This window comes from Panthera leo, chromosome A1, assembly GCF_018350215.1.
Source record: "Panthera leo isolate Ple1 chromosome A1, P.leo_Ple1_pat1.1, whole genome shotgun sequence".
NCBI classification, from domain to species: domain Eukaryota; kingdom Metazoa; phylum Chordata; class Mammalia; order Carnivora; family Felidae; genus Panthera; species Panthera leo.
The window spans coordinates 44,455,943-44,474,751 of NC_056679.1; the positions used below are offsets into that span (position 1 = coordinate 44,455,943).

At 33.3% G+C, this 18,809-nt stretch overlaps 1 protein-coding gene across 2 annotated transcripts in view; it reads right to left on the bottom strand.

Moving 5' to 3' along the window:
• The window catches only part of KLHL1 (kelch like family member 1), a 353,595-nt gene that overhangs the window by 81,736 nt on the left and 253,050 nt on the right, over positions 1-18,809 (bottom strand). For both annotated transcript variants that reach the window (XM_042904084.1, XM_042904077.1), the window contains one exon: positions 6,686-6,910. In XM_042904084.1, coding sequence (XP_042760018.1) covers positions 6,686-6,910 — 225 coding nt within the window. The remainder of the gene's footprint in view (positions 1-6,685; positions 6,911-18,809) is intronic.

The following is an 18,809-nucleotide window of genomic DNA, read 5'->3' on the forward strand; positions in this document are numbered from 1 at the left end:
CATAGGCATAAATTTTCATGACCATAGATTAGACAACATTTTCTTGGATATGTCACCGAAAGCATTAGAAATAAAAGAAAAAACCCTATAACCCAGCAATTGCACTACTAGGTATTTATCCAAGGGATACAGATGTGCTGTTTCGAAGGGGCACATGCACCCCAATGTTTATAACAGCACTATCAACAATAGCCAAAGTATGGAAAGAGCCCAAATGTCCATTGATGGATGAATGGATAAAGATGTGGTATATATATACAATGGAATATTACTCAGCAATCACAGGGAATGAAATCTTGCCATTTGCAACCTTGTGGATGGAACTAGAAGGTATTATGCTAAGTGAAATTAGTCAGTCAGAGAAAGACAAAAATCATATGACTTCACTCATATGAGGACTTTAAGATACAAAACAGATGAACATAAGGGAAGGGAAGCAAAAATAATATAAAAAAACAGGGAGGGGGACAAAACATAAGAGACTCTTAAATATGGAGAATAAACAGAGGGTTGCTGGAGGAGTTGTGGGAGGGGGGACGGTCTAAACGGGTAAGGGGCATTAAGGAATCTACTCCTGAAATCATTGTTGCACTATATGCTAAATAACTTGGACATAGATTGAAAAATAAATTAATTAAAATATTATGTGAAAAAAAGAAAAGAGAAATAATTTGAACTTCATTAAGTTAATAATTTTTGTGCTTCAAAGGACACTGTCAAGATAGTTAAAATAGAATGCATATAATGTATAAAAATATTTGAAAACTCATATCTAACAGAAGACATTTTCAGAATATACAAAGAACTATTAAATTCGACAGTGAAAACAATCTAAACAAAAAATAGACAAAACGTTTGAATAGATATTTCTCCAAAGAATATGAGTAAATGTCAATAAGCACAGAAAAAGTTTTTTAAAATTATTCAGTAGGAAATGCATGTAAAACCACAGTGAGATACCATTTCATATATACTCAGATAATTACAATATAAAAAGAAAGGATAATAAGTGTTGGCAGGGATGTGGAGAAATTTGTACTGAGAGGATAGAAAATGGTGCAACCATTCTGAAAACCAATCAGCAGTTCCTCCAGAAATAAAATATAGAGTTACAATATGACTCAACAATTCCACTCCTATATCTATCTATATCTATATCATCTATATCTATATCTATCTGTATCTATCTATATCTATAAGAGAATTGAAAACATAGTACAGAAAAAAGGCATACATGAATGTTCATAGCAGTTTTATTTTATTCATAATAGTCCAAAAGTGGAAACAACCCAAATGTCTTTCTATTTATGATGTAAAAACATCATGTGATAAATTCTAACAATGGAACATTATTCAACCATAAAAGGAAGGAGGAAATGATACATGCTACAACAGGAATGAACCTTGAAAGCATTATGCTATGTAAAAGAAGCCGTAAACAAAAGACCACACATTATATGATTCTATGTATATGAAATGTCCAGAATAGGCAAATCCATAGACAGAAAGTAGATTAATTATCGTTAGGGGCTAGGAGGAAGGGAGAAGGAAGAGCAAGTACTTTTGGGTACACAGTTTCTTTATTTTTTTTCTTTTTTTAATATTTATTTATGTTTGAGAAAGAGAGAGTGTGAGCAGGGGTGGGGCAGAGAGAGAAAGAGGGGGACAAAGGATCCAAAGCAGGCTCCACACTGTCAGCAGTGAGACTGATGAGGGACTCCAACTCAAAAACTGCAAGATCATGGCCTGAGCTGAAGTTGGATGCTCAGCTGACTGAGCTCCCCAGGCACCACAAGTACAGTTCCTTTTTCAGATAATAAAAATATTTTGTGGGGTGCCTGGGGGGCTCAGTCAGTTAAGCGTCCCACTTCGGCTCAGGTCATTATCTCACAGTTCGTGGGCTCAAGCCCTGCGTTGGGCTCTGTGCTGAGAGCAGGAAGTCTGCTTCAGATTCTGTCTCCCTCTCTCTCTTCCCCTCCCCTGCTCACACTGTCTCTCTCTCTCTGAAAAAAATAAATAAATATAAAAATATTTTTTAAAAAGATAATAAAAATATTTTGGAATTTAATAGTGGTGATGGCTGCACAACTGTAAATATACTCAAAAGCACTCAATTCTACACTTTAAAACTTGAATTTACGGTGTGTGGATTTTACCTGAATTGGAAACTAAACAAAATAAAAATAAAAACAACTCCTACCATATGTTTAATATACAACATTGGTTCCTAGCATGTAGAAAATCCACAATAATCCACAGCTATCTTACTCTTTATCAATTTCTCCTGAAAAGACATAATTGCAAGCACTGTATTGTAGTAATGTCTTATTCAGTATTATATAATATAAAATGTGGTGCAAAAAAGTCATGATATGTGGATTATGTGCTTCAAAGACATAAATGCCAAAATAAAAACTCTTAGCATATTGAGAGAACTGTGGTCTTAATTAGTTTAATTCTCCAGGCAGATGCATTGCTCCCTTGACATCACAGACTTAATATGCATATAAGTTTTCTATGCTATTTTATGCAGCAGAAGGAGTTTTCTTCATTTATTGATAGCTATGAAACATTTTTGGCCACATAATCATCTTTAGAAACCAAGGAACTCATGTGACTTTCTCAAAAAATAATTCAAGGTTTTGTTTTTCCTATACAAATCAAGTGAGAAAAAAAAAGCCATACAGGTCAAAAATGTCTTGAATTTCATACATATATATATATATATATATATATATATATATATATATATATATGTATATATATATATATGTATATATATATATGTGTATATATATATATATATACATACACACACATATATACACACATATATTATATTTTTATATATTTTACATATTTTTAAGTTTTACTTTAGCCTGTTACTTCTAGTCATTTGAATGCATAACATGGGATTACATAGTCAATTTTATAATTTCACTGCATATCGCAGAATAAGTACTGATTATATGGCAAATAAAATGGGACATTCTAATTTCTGAACGAATAAAAAACTAGCACAGAAGGCTGTTGATTTACATTCAAACCAAATACCAGGGATTACATAAAAGGAAGGTCATGGTGCGTTTTTGAAAAACAAACATTGACACTGTAAAAAATAATTAGAAAAACAAAAGTTAGTTGTAACTTACTGAGACAAAAATTCATGGCACTGCAATGGGGGAATATCTTGGAGGAAAATTTGATCTGTGCTTTTTTGATGTGGTCAAAAGAACAACCAGTGAACCCTCTACATTGCTTGGCAGCAAGAGAGCAGAACCCATCAAGAGCCTGCCATAATTGGCTGGATGACATCAGAATGTCGTCAGAGCCCAGCTTAAAGGAAGAACTGTTAACAGCAGAAGCAAATAGACTTACTGGTTCAGAACATTCCCTTCCTATCCAAGCTCCCAGTCCTATAGTTAGGGCATCACAGATAAAGAAGAAAGGCATAAGGACATTTATTTGCAAGTGAAAGTAAACAGATGTGTCCCTGAGGGTTACACGTCAGGAATAATAGCCGATAGGTTGCACAAAATCAGCTTGCAAGGTCAGGGCTCCACGCCCTAGCATAACCCTCCCATCCAGTCCTGAATGTTTTGAGAGGGCACAAAGAATGGCATATGCCTTAACTTCCATTCAATTAGCCAAAGTGTCTGATATATTCATATGACTTAAAAATTACAGTTAAAAATACAGTTAAAAATTACACATTTCCATGGTTACAACTACTGTTAAAATAAAATTAGAAGAGAAGAAGAAAAAAAAGGAGAAAGAAAAAATAGATATGGGGAAGAAGGGGAAGCAGAAGCCGAAGCGGAGGGAGAAAAAGAACAGCAACAGGAGGAGGAGAAAAAGGATGACTAACAGGAAAAAGAGAAGAGTAAGAGGAGAGCTGAAAGAGGAATTTGAGGAAGAGAAGGAAGATGATCACATATAATAAACAAAAAAGAAGTAAAGAGGCAGATAGGAATTTGAAATAGGTATAATAAATAGCCTCACAGAGATAGGGAGGAATATTAATACCATGGAAGAAGAAAGCAATTATAGTGAATTACCAAGCAGGAATAACGAGTTTGTGAAAAAAATTAATTAAAATCAAGACATCAATATATGGGAGAAATATCATGATGCATGAAGATTAAGGACAATTTGGAGGGCTAGATATTAAAATTAGCCAATAGGAAGGGATAAAAGAAAACATACAAAATTAAACTAGAAAGATATGGTGAATTAAATAAGAAATATCAACATCAATGTAATAGGAGTCCCCGGGAGAAGGTAAATCAAAGATTGATGTGTATATCGAAGGGACAGAAATCTTGGGCCAAGGAGGCTTATTGCATTTGAGTATGACATAGAATGATGAACTTCTGAGATTCAACTGATCATAAGGAATGTGATTGATCATAAAGGAAACATTCAACTTCATCAGGAAACACACATGTATCTTGCATTGCTATCAATCTGGCTTCAGCTGATTAGAGCTTGGATTGGCATCCAGGTTGAAGGCAGCTTTCTATGTACTGGGCATTGCTAGCAATCTATGAGGCACTCTGGGATGAGAATTGTGTCCAGAAATGATTCTCTATCTACTAATTCAACAAGGACGGATCTTGGGGAGTATTGTAGGAGAGAATTTAAAAAAAAAAAACTGACAGGAAGCAATAGCCCCTAGGAAGTAAAACAGGAAACCAATGGCATAAGATATGGAGGAGAGGTGAGCCACTTGATAATAGAAACGAAACAGAATGAAAAACACAAAGCAAGGGAGGGCTAGGAATGAAAATAGTGGACTACTACAGTTAGTATTGGGTCCCCAAAACTTGTGAGAAATGCTGCACTACATTTCAGATATCTGAAATACTTATTAGCTCATGTCATTTACTGTGCAGCCTTACTTCCACCTGTACCTTTACAATGAACCGTTTAGCAAATTAGAAAAACTGAAAGACCACACCCCAGGTTACCATTTTGTCCAGTCCTGACGCCTAGAGGAGAGGACGCTGTGTGACAGAATTTGGAGGCACACCATCACCTTGTACACTTTAAACACTTGAAATTATATAGCATACGATGTATTCTCGGTGAAATTTTTTCAAGTATGTTCTCTTAGCATGCAAATAACCTACATAATTGAACCTTAGTACACCTTAATAGAAAATTACTGAATTGTCGAAAACAAAAAGGAAGAAGGAGACATTAAATTCTAAACATTCTAAACCAGAGTGCTTATTCTCTACATTTCACTCAAACAGAAACATAGGTAATTAGATAGCTAGATAACTAAAACAACACATATAGCTTTTACATGGATATAAAAGCACAAATCCTCCATTATATTTGAAAAACAATCATGTAAGAAACCTTTGATACTCATGAATGTTACCTGGGAAGAATAACTTGCTGTTAATATTTTCATATTATAATTTGGTTCCATGTGATTTAAATAAATTATATAGTTATTATTTAAAGCAAAAAATTTTAGAACTTGAAAAGGTTTTCATATATTTATTACTATTCCTTAATTTACTAATACCTAATGTGAAAAAAGGGAGGTAAGCTAAAAGATCAAATAGTCCAGACCTATTTTATTTATTTATTTATTTATTTATTTATTTATTTATTGTTTGCTTAAATTGATGGTAGAGTAAACAAGAATGGGAAGTGCAGTGCTAGAGATATCAAAATTGAACTAGCATTAATATGTATTTTAGAAATGTTCTATAATTTTGCTTGCCTATGAATGTCTAAATCAATGAATTTGCAATTAAACCTGGATAGCTCTCTAATATGTATATTCTAAATACATGAAAGACACTTAATTGACTACTTGCCATATTTCAGTTATTCAAAAAAAGTCATTTGTACTTCTCTTTATAATCCCCATGGTACAAGTACAAATTCAGGAACTGTTCACCTTTATTTCATTCCTCTTTTCAAATATTTGTATAGGACTTTACAATTCACACAGTGATTTCATAACATTATAATTATATTTTTATCTACTTAATAACTTTGAATTGGTGGCAAGTCTTGAAATTGAAGTCTTATAGTTTAAGTGCTGTCCTCAAATCATGTCAATACGGTAGATTCAAGACTCACACCCAGATCATCTGAATCTCAATATAGTTCTCTGCATCTCCAGGTTCTTCCACAGGAGAAATCGGTTGAATCCTATGTTAATGATCCCTGGTGCCAATTGATACGTTATTCTTTCTCTAAACTGTATTGCTCTTTCCCCACAGATTTTTCAAGTGGAATTAATTACATGCAAAGGTATGGGTAGGCTAGTTATGGGAGTGGAGTGAGCCACCTTAATTAAGTTTTCCTCAATGCACATTAACTATTTTTTCCTCTGGGCAACATTACTCTGGCCTCTCCATGATAGTTCTACTTTTTATTTTTTCATATTGAACTTTACATGTTGTATGAATGTCAGATTGTGAAAACTTTGAGGATTGCTTGAGGTCTACTCATTTTGGTATCTTTGACATCCTTCTCAACAGTTTAATGCACATTAGTCAACACAAGAAAATGTCAAGAACTTAGAAAGAATGCTCCAAATAAGCTCATAATTTATCTAAAGTTAATGATAATTAATGACAGTAATGTATTTTTAACATGCATTTTAACTATCAATAAATGTTTCTAAAAATAATATCAATAAAGTAAGAGATCTTACCTAGACCATGTCTATGTGTTGACATTGGTGGTAAGACAGTCCAAGTCTTGGTTTTGGGATTGTAACATTCAACAGTGTTCAATGTCTTTAAGCCATCTCGACCTCCAATTACAAAGAGTTTGTCATCAATAACAGCCACACCAAACTGCAGTCTCCTGCCATTCATCATTCCTGCCTGGATCCACAAATTTGTTCTGAGGTCGTATTTCTCTATGGTTGTAGCTCCTGATGAAACATAAAATCAAACAATCACCATTTACTACTAATCTAACACACAACCTGCCCAAGACAGTGTACAAATTCAGATGTGAAAATACTCTTGTCACACTTATTTTTCTTAAAGACAATGTGGCAGAAAACTAAAGGGAGTAGTATTTTAACTACATTATTTCTTCTCCTTGGCAGAAACTAATTATCAAAGTAGACACAAATTTATAACTTGTTTGAATGTTATAATGGTCTCATGGCTAAACTATTGGTTCAATAGAATTATTGTTGGTCATGGCACAGTTCTGTCAGATTTTACAACTTTTTTATGTCACTGTTTGCCATAAAAAAGTAACATAATCCTAGTATAATTTATCTATAATCTCTGTACAGTTTCTGAAAGTGAAGTGAATTTAATAAATTATTTACCATGTTTCTCTTTAAATTTGTTTTATGCCTTAAAATAACAGAACATTTTAAAAGTCAATTTGAGGTTATGTAAACAAATGTCAGCTATGCCTTTTAAGATCTTCTTTTAAAAAATGTATCTGGGGAATAGCTTAATAGAATGTAGAGACTAAACTGATTTTCTATCCTTATCAATCATGTTACAATCTCTAAATAAAATAGCTTATCTTTCCTAAAAGCTTTTTATACATAAATCTGAGAAATGGAATAAATCTAACTTGCCATATAGAAATTGAAAGCAGAAATAAGTTAAATTGCTGATGAGATATGTTTTTATAGATTTGGTTACACATTTCACGTTAAAAATGTCTGCCTTGAACCAGTTCACAAATGTTTATATGATAAACCATAGCTAACAAAACACTACTCTTGCTTTTCAGTGTTTGATCTTAGTGTTCAGATTCACATTCACCAGTGCTTTATCTTCAATGATTAAATGTCCCTACAAAGGGAGTCAACATTCTTGTGTACTTTTCACATACTCACTAAAGATCTATTTTACTTGTAACATAATAAAAGCTTGCAAACTAGGGAAAGTATTCCTCAGGGTATTCACTTGTTATTTAGAAAGTAACCAGCAAGGAACTAAACAAATATGAACAACTTGGTAGGGGAAATTTTGCTAATTGAAATAAAATGAGTAAAATTGAGTAAATGCTCAAATGTTATCCAAAGGTAGCAAAGCAATAATAATATAGATACTAGGTTAGATGCATTTAATGTTTTTTAAGTTAATAAAAATATGAGCTAATTTCCATATAACTAAATATGAGGCATTATAAGATTAGAACTATTATTTTTAGAATAAACATAAATTGTAATGTTCAGAAAAGTCACTTATACTGATTAGTAACATAAGATATGCTTAAGTATATTTATTATATTTTATATTTGATGATTTATTCATCCATGTACAAAACAAAATTCCAAGGTGAACTAAACCACTGAATAATTTCAAGGTCATCTGAATTCTCAAAGCTTGATGGCATTGGCATTCACGAATGCTTCACTAAAATTAAGTTATATGGAAGTACCTCTCTCTTATGACTAACTCTTGACAAATATTGGTGGAATAGTGTAACCTAATCCCAATGAACCCAATTTCATGAGACTCATATTTTGCAGATACAGGTAGACAAAGAATTATTTGTACAACTGTACTTTCCATACTGTCCAAAACCTTGGTCAAAACCTTTGCACAGAAATTAAGGTCTAGTCATCCTTCTAAGAGAAAATAATTGGGAATGCATGAAATTAATGGCTTCTGAGCAACCAAAGGTGTTGTTATTCAAAGGGAAAAGTGAAGATTGATTTCAGTTTCAAAGTCTCATCCAAACAAGCTAGATGTATCTTAAATCTCAACACATGGCAGGATTTTTTGCTTTTACAGTGTTTTTCCTTGAACTGAGTCTTCAAAGGTGACCTCTGTATTTTATCCTAAAATTGCTACATCAGAAATTGAGTACATCCTGTCTTCATTTTTCAAATTAGAAGCTGTATTAATTTCCCATGGCTGCTATGAAAAATCACGTCAAACTTAGTGGCGTAAAAAAACCCACACATTTATCACCTTACAGCTCTGGAGGTCAGAAGTTCAAAATAGGTCTTATTGTGCTAAAATCAAGGTGTTGACAGAGCTTCATTTCTTTCAGGGGCTTTGAAGAAGTAAATTTCTTGCCTTTCCCATCTTTCACAGGCCATCCATATTCCTTATGACCCCTTCTTCCATTTTCAAAGCCAGAAGCACTGCATTTCTCTGACATAGATTTTTGTGATTCCTTTAGGCCCACCCCTTTATAATCTGAATTAATGCAGAACATTCCTATTTAATGTAGAATAGACCGCTTATGGTCAGCTAATTAGCAAACTTAATTCTCTTCACCACCTTAAAACTTTTCCACAGTTTTCTATGTAAGCTACCATATTCATGAATTCTGGGGATTCAGATACAGATATCTTTGGGGAACCATATTCTACCTGCCCCAGAAGACAACACCTATTTCCACTCTGCTGTTTGACTTTGCATAGTTATAGAAAGTTTAGTAGAACAAAACAAAGAAATATTTCTTGATTTGTAGAACTTACTTATAGTAGCCAATCTGATTATTTTCTCATTCAGTCAGCATGTAATATAAATATTTTATTTAGTTTTTAAGGATCACAAAGTTAAGCATATGCTTCCTCTTTTTCTAAGGAAAGCTATTAATAATAATGTTCTTTAAGAAATTCTCTCATCAGGAGTGCCTGGGTGGCTCAGTTGGTTGAGCGTCTGACTCTTGGTTTTGGCTCTGGTCATGATCACGGGGTTTGTGGGAATTAGTCCCATGCTGGGCTCTTCACTGACAACACTGAACCTACTTGAGATTCTCTCTCTCTGCCCCTTCCCTGCTTGTGCTCTCTCTTTCAAAATAAATAAACATTACAAAAAAAAAGAAAAAGAAATTCTCTCACCAGTATACCCTACATTAGCTATCTGGATAAACATCACAATTCTATTATTACTATTTATTTTAATTTACAAATTTGTTTATGGGTTTGGTTGGTTTTCTTTGTTCATCAGAGTATATGTATTTCCTTAGTGGTTGCCTGAGTCAAAGGAAAGACAAAGCCATTCTCACTGAGAAATGTTACCCTGTTAAATGTGACGTAAAGGTACCATTTGTCATTATGTAAATTAAAAATAGAATATAAGTAACTATTGTGGTCATAAGTCATAAATTTGAAATGTTAAAAAGGAAAACTTATTTTAACATATAGTTACTTTGGAGGTCATGAAACTGTCACTAATTATCTCAAATGCCTGCATGACTTTAGAATGTGTGACTGCAGGCACAATAGAGTCCTGACAACTTTCATAAACTGGAAAGCACCTACTTTGAGACTCCAAACCATAAACGTAAGCAACTAATTAATGTTTAGGTTCATTAAAACAGGTATAATGAGAACATCTGGCTATGGAGGACCAATATTAGGACTGGTTAGATCCCTATTGTTTTGTATTTTAAACTCTAGATTACTATGGTAAAGCAGTTTGAAGTTTGCATTATTTCTTGTAGGGAATTTTACTATTATTCTGTGAGCTATAACTTTGTATAATAACAATATTATTTTATAAAATGTGTAGTGTAACTCAATAGAATCTAAGGAAATTTGTAAAACTTCCTAACTTAATGGAGTTATATAATTCAAAGATACATCTCATTCTTGGTATATTGAATAATGTGAAATAAAATGTCAGGCATTTTTGAGACCATATGACATTAGTCCCAATATACTAATCAAATTAGTATACAGTATTTATTGAGTACTTCTTATGCTCTAAGAGATCTACATGTATTAGTACATTTGATTTTTATTAAAATATTATGACATGGGTATTATTATTAGGCCAAATTTATAGAAAAAGAAGCTGAATCAGAGAAAGCTTTAGTAACTTGCTCAGTGTCTCTCAGATAATAACTAGTTGAACAGCAATATTAAGCTGGCTCTAGAGCCCACTCTGATAAACACATATTTACTACCTTATCCTGGTTATAGAACAAGTTAATTGCACTTAATGCATGTGGCAGGCAGAATTTTATAAATGCTCCTTCTTGAGATTTAATGACCTATTTCCTGGATTGTGATAAGAAATCACTTCATTGGATTGTTATGCTGTGTGTCACAGTTCACCTTAATATGGGGAGATAACTTGGCTGGCCCTGATCTCATAAACCCTTGAACATGGAGAGATTTCTCTGGCTAGTTGTGGATGGGGAAGTCAGAAAGATATGAAGCATGAGCAGGACTCGACTTGCTCAGGTCAGGTATGAAAATGGAAGGGGCCACATGAGAAGGGATACGGGTGGCCTCTAGGAGCTGGGAGTGTTCCTTACTTGACAGCCAGCAAGGAAGCAATCTTTCAGGGAGATGACCTCCAGCTCTGGATGAGACCACAACCCTAGCCAACACTTTGATTTCAGCTTTTGACATCCAGAGCAGAGAATGTAGCCATGCCACCCTAAACTTCTGACTTACAAAACTGTGAGCTAAAATATGACTTGTTTTAAACCACTGTTTGTGGTAATTTGGTACACAGCAATAACGTGTACTTTGTTTTAATTTGCATTTTAAAAATTTATCAGGTATTTTTTTTTTCAAGTTGAACAACATAACTAGAAGGTAATCTATACAATGCAAATACAAAAGTATTTTCTTCATGACAAAAAAACACAGCAGGCTCTTGTCTCAAAATATCAAACCTAGAATAAGTGTTCAAGATATTATCAAAGTGTGGTTCTGGGTCTCTTTAGAGTTGTTTATTATACAGTCACATATGATTAAGTTGTAACAATAGCAATTAATATATACGCATTCCATTTTGGCATTACCGGTAGCAGGACTTATTCCAATATATGTAACTCAATCATTTAGCAACCTTACTTCTCTTGAACATAGCACAGAATAAAATGATCATAGTTTTCCGAACTGACAAAATGTCACAAAAAGCTATAAAGAAGTTAAAGCTCTTTTATACAACTCAAAAGAAAGGGCCTCTGGTCTTCTCACAAAGCCTTTCTACTATAATTTTAGTGCACTATTAATAAGCTCAATTACCCTACTCACAAGACTTTACAAACCAACAAGTGAGAGTGATCTGGATCCTTTGACAACAGCAATAGCTGACAGTGAGGAAGTAACCAGAATAAAAATGGTGTTTTCACTGAAATAGAACAATCATGCACATCAAATCATTAGGAAAAGGTTAAATTATGTTAGAATGTATTCTCTTGAAGGAAGCAGTAAATAGAGAGAAACATACTGGAAAAGTTTAAAAGCAAAGATTTTTTTATGATACTTAAAATATAAAACTTCAGGCTTTAAATAAAATAGGATTATAAAGAATGACTTATTTCTTGAATTTTTCATAGGATAAGCTTCTCATTGACTTTCATGTGTCTATATACTTATTGAAAATATAGTTTGGGATAATATTCTTACACTAATATAAAAGATATCACTGCAGGGAAAATATTTTTCAAAGACAGGCAAGTCACTACATTTTAGGTAATTTGTTATGTTTTATAAGGATGGCATTATAAACATTTCACACATAATAATTTCATATGTGCTGGATAAACATCCAACAAAATTCCACATTTCTCCCTTCTATAAATATAACCATTTGTAAGGGGTAATAGACTGATACATAGCTATGCATAGAGATATAAATGTAAATATATCATTAAACTTAATGCTGAATTTTGAGGTAGGTATATAAATTTCAAAAACATGGAGGGTATTTAGGAGGGCACTTGTTGTGATGAGCACTGGGTGTTGTATGTGAGTGATGAATCACTGAATTCTATTACCAAAACCAGTATTGCACTGGATGTTAACTAACTAAAATTTTACTTAAAAAAATCTAACATTATACTTAGTTTAAATTAATTTCACTAAATTCAGGAATGCCAAAAGATGCCAAGTTCTTAACTCATAGCTTGGAGAAACAAAAGTATGGAGCATAATTTTAGTTATTTGTATTTTATGTAATAATGCACCTTAATAGTTAAATGTTATTACCATTAAAATCTTAGAAAAATTTAAAAGATTCCTGGAAGTTGTTTAATCATATAAGCAAAATGCAAACATCAGTGTAATTTCTTTAGAAAAATTAAATTTACCTTTTAGCACCACTAAAAGTGAGTTATCTAAAAATCAGCAAGATAGGGGCTAGTTCTAGATAAAGAAAAATTAAAACTTTATGGAAATATGTCAATTAAAATGAATGGAAAGAATCACACTAATTTTGAACAAGATGGCTTGTTTTCAGAAATGTGAATTATTATCTTATATAATCACAATTAATATGGTGATATTTTTACAAAATATTTATGAAATTATACTTGCATTTCTCTGGAAATTCAAATAGAAATATCAAAAATACATTTTTAAAAGCTGGATAATTTCTAAAACAAAGGAGTAGTAAGGGAAAAATGGTTACCAGGTTTTAAAAAGCATTATATAAGTATAGAAATTTTTAAAAATGCTTTATGACAAAGGAAATAACTGTATTCATAACTCTGAAATGAAAGCCAGACATAACCTTAATACACTTGATATTTATAATTTAGTAAAAGTATCTGTCTAAACCAATGGAAAACATGATGGGGGTGGGGAGGGCGGTAGGGAAAATGGGTAATGGGCATTGAGGAGGGCACTTGTTGGGATGAGCACTGGGTGTTGTACGTAAGTGATAAATCACAGGAATCTACTCCTGAAGATAAGAGTGCACTGTATACACTATATGTTAGCTAATTGACAATAAATTCTATTAAAAGTAAATAAATAAATACATAAACAAACTAACTAAAAATTAGTTTTAAGATAACTAGTTATTCTCTGGAGAAAAATAAATAAGTAAACTTGGAGTCCTGTCTTACTCTTCATACTGGAATGCACTTGAGATGAACCAATGACTAAAGCACAGCTGTGTGGGTTCAAGAGAACCCACGACATGGTTCTCTTCTCAAGGCTTCACAGACATTAACATAGACAAGGAGGGGCGCCTGGGTGGCTCAGTTAAGCGACCTACTTCAGGTCAGATCATGATCTCACGCTCCGTGGATCTTGTGCTGTGTGACTGAGCCCCACATCAGGCTCTGTGGTGATGGCTCAGAGCCTGGAGCCTACTTCAGATTCTGTGTCAACCTCTCTCTCTGTCCCTCCCCTGCTCGCGCTCTGTCTCTCACTTTCTCTCTCTTAAAAAATAAACATTAAAAAAAAACCAAAAAAACAGAGACAGGAGATTTTAAGTAAATTGCCCTGGGTTACACATTATTAAAACCTTAAATATCTTGGAAGATAAAAAAGGAGGTGATTGATTTTTACTTCTAGGTAGACTTAAGAGTGAAGTTCCATGAGGGAAGGCCATAAGACCCAGAAGTTATAAAATAAATATGAATATATATGATCACCAATCATCTAAATATAAAATACAGTTACATCAAAAATATATAAAGAAACAAAAGGCTGAGAACATTAAAAACAAAAACTTTTTATAAATGTAGTGAAGGGTGAATTTCCTTGATGTATAAAAAGCCTTTAGAGATCAAGAACTAAATTAGAAACATAAAAATAGTAACATGTTAATAATACTAGCAGGTAATTAATGGGAAAGCAATATGAACAACATGTAAGCATCAGAAATTTTACTTAAGGTTTTCTAAGATAACCTTATTATATTCACAGCAGATTTGGAAAGTGAGTAATTTTGATATTGACATCAAAATCAGCTGGTTGACCTTAAATTGATGCAACATTTTCAAGGACTACTGTGTGTGCGTGTGTGTGTGTGTATAGTAAAATACATAATAAATTTAGGAAATAGGGGGAGTTGAATTTTTGATTTGTAACTTCCTATTAAATATTTTATCATAAATATGTCTTAGTCCTATAAATGAAATACTAATTTCTTTTTAATACCAGCTTTTGATGTTACTAATGATGTCATAGGAAAGAGACTTAAAAAGATAAGCCAAAATTGTAATTATTTCTATTATTATTACTTAGCCACCTTTTTTACAGCAAAGAACTCATTTATTAAAATAACTTTATTGCAAAAGAACACGTATATTAAAGCATTATTGCAAATACAGTTTTTTCATGTTCTTAAAAATATTCATTAAACATAAATTCATGTGCTAACATTTTCAAATTAAATACTTATTTTCACAATTAACATTTGCCAAAAATCAGCCAAAATCTTGCTATTTTGATTGTTATTAAAATGCCCTATGTCCTAATTAATAATTTTTGTAAAATATTTATTAGAATTTTTCTAGCCTTTGCTGAAAATGTGGGTACCAGTGAATGATAGGAAAAATTAATATTGTGACAATTGGGTTCTAGTTCTATTATTGACTATATAACAAAATACCAGTCATTGAAATGCTTTTTCATAAGTATAGCAAAAGAACACGAGGTCTTATTGATCTCCACCTAAACTATAAACTCTTGGAAAATACATTTTTGCCTTTTTCATAAATGAGTACCTACTTTACAAAGATATATTAATGAAGGATCTCTGTGATCTACTGGTGTTTGCTCATTTAAAGTAAAGTATTACATTAATACCACATTAGGTGAAAGTGTAGTGACTTCTACTTATCTTTAAATCTCTTACTTAACATTCTCTAACTCTATCACAGAAGTAACTTAAGGTAGCCCTGAGGAGTCCTTCTTTGCCAGAGAAGAGCCACACATTGGAGGGTTAAGATCTAGTTTGTATGAAACATATGTACAACACACATAGACTTATTCCCTGTGGATCTGCAAAAGGAGACTTAATTTAGAAAACAGATGTATCTATTATCGCTTACTGTTCATTCACAGGGAGATTGATCAAAAAGAATACTGAGTGCTCAAGAATTATAATTATGGTGGGAAGTTCATCATAACGCACTAATTTATTATTCAATCCACATTCATAGAAAGACCTACAGAAGACATATAGTGACTTGGCCCAATTCATCTGACTACTAGAAGGCAAAATAAAGTTATTATTAGACTAAATGTTGTAGAATTTGACTTATAATTTTAACCCTGATTTATCCTCACAAGAGATACCAAAAACAGTTACAACCAAAATAGTCACTAAGCTTTGTTTCTTTCTAGTAAGGATGAGGCTAAGAAAGGAGACTTCATTGACAGGTGATTCACTTTTCACCAGAAACAGCCTTCCTTGACTCCTCAGTAAAGAACATGGCTTCCACAGATTCCTAATTAGAGAACTGGTGGTTACCAGAGGGGGGAGCTGAGTGAGGCATGGGTTAAATAGGTGATGGGGATGGTGAGCACAGGGTGATATACGGAAGTGTTGAATCACTATATTGTACACCTGAAACTAATATAACACTATGTTAGCTAACTGGAACTAAAATAAAAACTTAAAAAAAAAATTACTTCCAGGGGCTGAAAGTCCCTTGTCTGGAGACTCCCTGAGAATGATGTAAACAACCAGAATTGGGGCACCTGGGTGGCTCAGTCAGTTAAGTGTCCGACTCCTGATTTCAGCTCAGGTCATTATCTCACAATTCGTGAGTTCCAGCTCTGCATCAGGCTCTGGGCTGACAGTGTGGTGCTGCTTGGGGTTCTCTCTCTCTCCCTCTGTCTCTGCCACTAGCCCTTGTCTCAAAATAAGTGAATAAATAAATAAACTTAAAAAAAACAACAACCATATTTTAACAACACGTGAGCATCTTTCTTGATTCTAAAGAGTGTTAAAGAATTGGATACTTTGACTTGGCCTTGTTCTTCATCTGAGACCCTTGGGGAAGTATGGTTCTCTCCTAAAAATATGTTAGCAGACCAGTAAATAGATGCCCATGACAGAAGACAATCCTTTGTGTCGGAAAAACAAACTGGGCTTACACTAACATGTTTCATGGTTTTGAGTTGTTTCTATAATTTTGTGCAAACTGATGACCTTGAACTGGTAATCTCCAATGGTATATGTCAAGTTTAAAGAAAACGTACTGAAGGGGAACCAAAGTGACTGAATGAAGTTACTGAGGCAGACATCAAGTAGGGTAGTACTCAAAGGGCAAAGATGAAAGAATAAGCTTTCTTTTGTTATATTGCTTTTCTTCAGAAAAACTCCGACAGTATTTTAAAATTATCTCACCCACCTAATTGCAAATGCTCAGGTTTCTCTGACACAGAATTGTAAGTGAATCATTTTCTTAAAGCTACATGACGATTACTATTGAGTTAAATGCTTTAAAAATTATCCAGTTGTAAAATTGCTGTATTAAAAGTCATTCTTTAAAAGTTCTTGATAGTGAAGCTTGTACAGCTCAAGCTAAGGAAGTAAAAAAGTCAGGTCAAGATGGTTAATTCCACCTATCTATTTCCCGTTCCATTTTTGCCTTTCAACAATACTGATAATGATGCATCGAATTAGAGACAAATTCAGGGTAAATAATCCTTTCAAGTCTTTTGAATAAAGAAAGAAAAATAACAGGAGCTTATTCTTAAAGTTAGATAATTTAAATTTTTTAAATATATGAAAGTCCAAGGCACACATTAAATATTTAAATGTCATAATAATATATGCTCTATAATCAAATGATTCAATAAAAAATACCTCAAGGAAATTAAGATTTTTATTTTATAATTAATAATTAATGCTTTTCCTTCCTTGTTTTTAATCAGCATTTTTCTTATTATTACCTTTATTAAGAAGATTTGCTTTTAGTTCATGTGAAAAAAGTAGGTAGGACTCTCTGCTCAGAAACCTGGCTGTTAATTGACCTGTGGCACCAGCAAGGTGCAATACAAATATGCTGAAATCAAAGACTATACACTCAGTCCATCACAATCTAAGAGAAGAGTCACTGCCAGTGTGGTCTTCCTACCAGTGTATCTGGGGTATCTCTTTAGGCTCCATTTATTGTTCACAGCTGTCATGTGTGAAATGATAAACAGAAGATATGAAACTTCAATTTCATTTTTTCTCTCTTACCTCCAAAGAATATCAAACTGAAAAAGCTTTTAACCATTTGCTTACTCTTTCTTTGGAACTAAAAACAGTTGACCCTTGAACACCACTGGTTTGAACTGTGTGGGTCCACTTACAGGAGGAATTTGTTTGGGTACTGCACAGTATCGTAAATGTATTTTCTCTTTTGTATGATTTTCTTAATAACATTTTCTTTTCTCTAGCTTACTTTATTTTAAAAATACAGAATATATTACACATACAAAATAACGTGTAAATAGACTGTTTATGTTATTTGTTAGGTTTCCAGTCAACAGTGGGCTAATAGTAGTTCAGTTTTGGAGGAGTCAAAAGTTATACACAAATTTTCAGCTGTGTAGGGATCAGTGCCCCAACTCACCCACTGTTCAAGGGTCAACTGTAGTCTCATACATGGCTTCTCCTAAGCCAGAGGGTCCTCTGCTTACCTGCAATGGAACTGTATTTAGGAAAGCTCACTGTGGTCACTTTGTGTCAAGAAGAGGGCAGTGCCTCTCATAATCTTAATTCTCCTTCAGCCAAAGAAAAGAGGGCTGCTTCATAGACTTAGGCCTACAAGAAGGACCTTGCAGTTGCCATCAACCTCACACCCTAACATTCTAATCCTATTTCTTTGTATCAAGCAGCATAATTTAACAATGTCTCCTCAAATTAGACAGTGTTTGCTTTGAATAGTTCTGATATGCATGAATTTCAGTTACCATGGGTTAGTTAAATAACACCCCCCCCCCGCAACAAATTTCAACTACTGCAATATATTAACTGTGAAAAATTGCATAAAATGCAAACTTTGCTATTAGTTCTGTGGTCCACAAATCACTACTTAAAAACCAGATGTACATTACAATCAGTGGCCAATCACATCACTTCTTTCAAAGTCTGCAAGTGATTGCTCATTGCACTTCTGTTACTGAGTTCATGCACAGGCTA